The sequence below is a fragment of the Pundamilia nyererei genome, unplaced genomic scaffold, assembly GCF_000239375.1.
Source record: "Pundamilia nyererei isolate P.nyererei 1_Seehausen unplaced genomic scaffold, PunNye1.0 scaffold00307, whole genome shotgun sequence".
Taxonomy (NCBI): domain Eukaryota; kingdom Metazoa; phylum Chordata; class Actinopteri; order Cichliformes; family Cichlidae; genus Pundamilia; species Pundamilia nyererei.
The window spans coordinates 82,830-89,049 of NW_005187708.1; the positions used below are offsets into that span (position 1 = coordinate 82,830).

At 41.8% G+C, this 6,220-nt stretch overlaps 1 protein-coding gene and 1 gene segment (V, D, J or C); one reads left to right on the forward strand and one right to left on the reverse strand.

Annotated features, from left to right (window-relative positions):
• LOC102210889 (Ig kappa chain V-VI region NQ5-78.2.6-like) overlaps window positions 1–3,465 on the reverse strand; it is a 73,042-nt gene extending 69,577 nt beyond the window's left edge. The window contains exon 1 of the V gene segment in view: window positions 3,331–3,465.
• A 2,179-nt stretch (window positions 3,466–5,644) lies between these two features.
• Window positions 5,645–6,220, forward strand: part of LOC102193630 (zinc finger protein OZF-like) — an 18,619-nt gene continuing 18,043 nt past the window's right edge. The window contains exon 1 of one of the 2 annotated variants that reach the window (XM_013915460.1): window positions 5,645–6,151. In XM_013915460.1, coding sequence (XP_013770914.1) covers window positions 5,980–6,151 — 172 coding nt within the window. In that variant the 5' untranslated portion in view covers window positions 5,645–5,979. The remainder of the gene's footprint in view (window positions 6,152–6,220) is intronic. The other variant, XM_013915461.1, reaches the window with a different exon arrangement.

Sequence of the window (6,220 nt, forward strand, 5' to 3'; positions counted from 1 at the left end):
TATACAAAAGATCATCAAAATCTTAGACCCATAAAACAGGTCAAAGTAACAGAACTCTACTCAATGTGTAAAACAAACATTATGACTCAAACAGACCTGCCCGCATCACCGTCTTCTTCTACATTTTAATGGCGGTTGGCAAAACAACGTTAGGTGCATTACTGCCACCTTCTGGACTGGAGTGTGGGTTGGCGCGGTTTCTCCACCTACAAATCCATTTATACGTCCTCCCTTTAATACCGATCTGATGCAACCTGATCAGGAGTCCTTCTTTCCACATCACATCGTACGCCTTCTCGACATCTACAGTCACGGCTGCTACACTCTCCCTGTTCACTTGGGCACGCCTTATTTCATGCTCTAGACGCACAGCTGGATCTATCGTGCTTCTTCCTTTTCTAAACTTTGGTAATACTTGATCTTACTATTAGTTTCCAAAAAGTCAATTAATCTTTCATTCACCATTTTTTCCATTATTTTCCCCAAATGTGATGTCAAAGCTATCGGTCTATAACTTTCCGCCAAGGCTGGATCCTTTCCTGGCTTACATACAGGAACAATGATCGTTTCTACCTTCTTCCCATACTTTGAACATTTTACTAATATAGTCTTAGGAGGGTTGCTTAAGTTTTTAATCATACAATAACTATCTGATCTCTACCTGGAGTCGTATTTCTTACTTCCATTAATGAATTTTTTAACTCTGCTACTGAAAACATGATATTTATCAGACCTTCGTGTTTCTTCTCTTCCGCTGATATCTGCAGTAATTTTCTGTGCTGTGAACTTTTGCAAATGCTCTTTCCAATAATTCAGCTTTACTCCTATTATCTACTAATAATCTGTCATTATCTTTCATTACTGGATAACCATACTCGTTCCTCTTCCCAGACATTTTCTTTATAGTTGTCCAGACTCTCCAAAGGGGTCGATCTCCCCAAAGTATTACAGTACTTCCTCCAATATTCCCTCTCAGCTGATTTAACTACCGTTCCTACTTCTGCCCGTTTCCTTTTGTAGCATATGAGATTTTTAAACACACAGTGCTCTTTTTAGCATTTTAAATGCTTTGTTCTTGGCTTTGATTATGGCTGTACGTTCTTGCGTCCACCATGGCACTACCTTTATCCTTTTACTGCCACCTTTCTTTGGGATGGATGCTGTTGCTGCATAAGTCATAATCTGACTAACTGTAGAATTTAACTGATGCTTAAGGTTTTCCACAAACACCAGTTTGCTTCATCAAACCTCCATTTCCTCTTTTTCTGTTGCATCAGCGTCTACACAAATATCAATAACTATCGGATAATGATCACTACCAATCGTACTCTCTTTTAACACTTTCCATGTGCTCCTACCTGACAAACATTGTGAAACCATTGTGACATCAGGACACGACTCTGTACCTCTTACCAAATCCACCCTTGTGCCAGAGCCATCATTTAGAACCACTAAATCCTTCTCCTCAACTACATCCTCTACCACCTTCCCACTGGTGTCATTACGCTGCCCTTATGAAGTGCTTGGTGTAGTTTCCCTCTCCAATCCCTAAGAAGCATTTGCATTTCTTTCCTCTCCAACTTTTTAAACGGACTCTAAAAATTAATTATTTTGATATTTCCTTTCTGAGACCGTACTTCTACAACTATCACCTCTAACTCTGCTGTAGCCGACTATACTTAATTTCATTCTTAACAAACGTTGCACATCCTCCACTTTTACCCACCTGAATGCTCGAGTATCCTTGAATAACAAAGTCTAGACTTGGTTTAAATCTGTTTCTTGTACACATATAATACCCGGCTTCAAATTTAATGCACAAATAGCTCCCTTCAGTTCTTGTCCATTTGCAATAGGCTCCTAGCTTTCCATTGAAGAATTAGCATTAAGTTATAGCTTGTAGGTCTGATGTACATTCTCCATGACTAAGATCTCAATGTATTTTTCCCCAAGACAAATCTTCACTTTGAAAAACTTTGCTGCTGCTCTTACTACTATCTTGATCTTTTCTGTTTTGACTTGCGCCAAGAACAAGACACGTTTATCCATTTGGACTTCAGGCTGATTCCTGCCCTTCTCCTCCATCCCTCTCCCATCACCTATTCCTTGTTCCTCATCAGGTCTTCTGCCCTTGTTATTTACTCTCCTCAAAGCTTGTGCATAAGATATCCTCTCCTCTGTTCCAACTTGTTGAATCTCTGCTGCCTGCTTCCTTACTGTGATCACTCCACCCACAGTTGCAACACTTAACCTGACTCCTGCCACAGTCACCATACATATGTTCTCCCCCGCATCTTCCACACCTCACTCTTCCTTTACACACTATGGGACCAAAGCTCTGACATTTGTAGCACCTGAGTGGAGGAGGCACATAAACACGGACACTAAAACTCATGTACTCCACCATGACTTTCTCTGGCAGCTATTCCCTTGGAACTCAAGCAGTACTGACGGACTATTTTTCTCCATTTCTAACAGCTTGCAGTCCTTTTATTCCAGTGATTTCTCCTCCGTTGATCACTTTCCTCATCTCCTCCAGATTTTCCCCACTGGGAATACCTGAAATCACTCCTCTACATCCTCTCCTCTCACTAACCACCTTCCTGTCCATAATCTCCTTTTTTACAAAGCATTTTCAACTTGAGCGCTGTGAAATGCACTTCACACACACGCACAGTTCTCTGTCGCCAGATGCCACGTTTATTTTTAGTTTTCATTTGTTATGACCGTGCACAGTCTGACAGCTCCAGTCTCAGCTGATTCCCAGCTCCCCCTCTGCTCACTCTCCCATCTCACTATAAAAGGGGAAGGAAACCATCATCAGTCCAAACGCCATCAGCTGTTCTCACCTGCGTCTCCAGCACCGCCCTGTTGAGCTCACTGCACCACTCCTCCCCTGCAGCCGTGCCCGGTGTTCTGACAAATCATCCTACTTTGGCAATTTTAGCTGTTAAAGTACGTTTCTAGCTCATGTTGACAAAGGTAGGATGGTTTGCTACTGAATTTTAGCAGTTTAAGTATGCTTGCAGGTGACATTAACAAAGGTAGGATGGTTTGGCAGTTAGTTTCATGTTGTGCGCATGCGCAGAAACAACGGGTAGGATGGTTTGCCAAGTAGGATGGATTCCCAGAACACCTGGACCACACCTCCGCCACAAGCGCTTTAGACTTTTGTTCTGCATTTTTACATTTCACAAACAATCACCCGTCTCGGAGCACCTTAGCCAGCTCAGAGCTCAGTCAGAGCAATTGGACTCAGTCCCATTATTTCATTCCCAGGTTTGAATTTCAATATCACTTTAAATTCTTCCATCATTACTTCATGCCTACCATCTTCCTCTTCAAGTGCTCGCTTCCGTGTCGGCGCAGATTTCAACCTGTCCTTCCTAACCCCCGCGTTTCTACTATGTCCAATTTATTTCAATCAATGTCCATTTCCTCATCGTCAGAAAGCCCTCCACTACTACTTGCCATTTTGACCCAGTCACAGTCCAGATTATGCCAATCCACCGGCGATCGAGTGTTATTCCAAACAGCAAGCCTCTAACCGAACAACTCCTGCCCGAGCCAGCTGTCAAAGCGGCGGCGCGTCGAGCTCCCTCTGTCAGGTAAGTGAGACAAAGGAGAAACTTAATAGTGGCTGATCATCCCACAAAAACACATAAAAGGGGTAAAATACACAAAAACAACTAACTAAAAAAATCCAATTCCCCCCATGATCCAGAGTTATGGTATGAGCCAGTTTGCAGTTCTCCATACAGACTTGCTCCGCCCCTTTTCCACCTCTTGGCTCATCAATCAAGAGACTGGAGCAGCTGCAGCTGAGGTAACTCAGACAACAAAAAGATTAAATCATACATAACAGTGTCAACTAAAATGTGCGCACTTATTTTAGAATACAGTGTTATGTGAGTATTTAAATTAATTCTAAACCAAACCCAGTTATTTATGATCCTGTAAATGAAATTCTATGTTCAAAGAAAGAAAAGTGTGAATGTAGTGTTACATATAAGCCTCTACACTAATATTTGGTGGATATTACCACTGTGTGGCTGTAACTGCAGCCATCACGTCCTCAGATCAGAGGATACTGACCTAAGGCTGGTCTCCAAAAGTTGATTCTGTTCATCTGGACGTCTTCAGCTGGAGAAACGTTTCGTCACTCATCCAGGTGACTTCTTCAGTCTCAGCTGACTGCAGGTTTCCCCAACCTTATAAACAGCACATTTGCATTGAAATTAGCTACTGAAGGGGAGGTCAGCTCCATCATGATTATGCAAATTCTCCAACTTTTGGAGATTTACTTAGGTGGATGAGAATGCATCAAGACTAAGACCCTGTGGTACACCACGAGAAATGACAGCTGGACAAGAGAAAACACAAAGGAGCTTCTTCATTAGTTAAACATGACAGTAAATATAATGATTTCCTGGTTCTTTGTGTGGTTATATTTGCTACTTCCAAGTGAGAGATGAAGAACTCTGGTTGTTTTCTTGGATATTGTTAAAACGAGAAGAATTGTTGCTCTCAGCTTGTCTGGAGAGTAACAGTGCTGCCTCTAAACTGGACTCTTCTTTGTTTCGTCACAGCTGACAAACTCTGTACCTTCATGATCTAGGATGATCATGAAGCTACAGCGCAGTCAGAAACACACTGACAGCATCTCTCAAACAAAGAGAACCTGATCAAAGATCACTCACAGCTCGAGTTTCATTCATTCATTATTGTTTGTATAGTTTTTTGTTTGTTTATCAAATCTTACTGGGCATCCTTACCCTTAATCTCACCTCTCTTCTTCCTCTGCTATCCTTCTTACATCTTTCTCTCAGTCACATCACACAGCAGCTGGACCTTTATCTGGCAGACACAAACATGAGTTTGCTGACATTCGTTGAGCAGAAACGTTAGAAAATGTTCTTCCCTTCATGCTCATTCTTCATCCTGACTGCCAGGTCTAAACCTTAAATTGTGTTTCACATTTTTACGACCCACTTTAACCACTGAGTATACAGGTCACAGTAGGCCACGAACATATGCATAAATTATAGCACATGAAATTTATGCTGTAAATAACACACATTTTTAACATATAATTTAATATTTACCTGTTTCATGTTTTTGTATGATAAGCAATCCTGGTCAAGTTACTTGAAAAAAGTAATCAGTAACTAATTACTGATTACTTCCCCAAAAAAGTAATCCTGTTACTTTACTGATTACTTATTTTTGAAAGTAATTAGTTACTTAGTTACTTTTTAAAAACATGATTTACAACCTGAATAGGTAATAAAGCGACAGATCTTTCAGCCCTTTGCACAGCGACTGACACCAGCAGCACTGACCAGCAACGAGCTGTGAGGTCAGTTTCATGATCATTAATATGCAAACAGTCTTCACCATTGATCAGTGGTGATGGCACTGACTGAGAATGCATCAAGACATGTACAATAATGTCATTATTATTATTATTACTACTAAGCAAAGAAAGCAAGCAGACAGATGTATTTATATGTGAGTGTTGTCACTGGTTGGAGTCGTGCAAAAACCAGTATTAGTGAATTATAACATTATTTCAGCCAAACAGACCCAAAAATAATTTAATGCCAAACTTTAAAATAGAGGGCTGGACATCTATTCATGGTAGTCATGGTAACGGTTTGTGTTGTGGGTAAAACGGTCACTGAACCCGGAGGAACCACGAAGGCAGACCTGCTGGTGAGATCTGTGGGTCCGTCTGCTGTGTCGTCACTTTGTGATTGAAATCACTGTTCAGATCAAACATGAAGTTTTCTGTGAGAGCGATGTGACAACAGCGGAACGAAAGTTAGCCGCCCTCCACCGCCGGAACTTCCCTATGTGACACCAGGTGGAAGTAAACAGGAAAAAGCTGAAGTAGCTATTAACTTTCCACGGGTGTCGGGGTCAGTAAAGTTTGAAGGTAGCAGAGTGTATAGCTGTGTGTGAGCTGCGGCAGCAACGATGCCTTCAGTTCAGTATCTGAGAGAGTTCATCAACGAGCGACTAACTGCTGCTGCTGAACAAATATTCTTGGAGTTTGAAAAAACGATCGTCCAGTACGAGGAAGAGATCGACCGTCAGCGCAGACTGCTGGATATCACCTGGAAACCCCAAATCAAGCTGCACAGGACAGGTGAGTGTCCCTCTGGTGGGCTGGATTCAGTCACACAAACCGATGTTCTTCCGTGGACCACAAACAGCG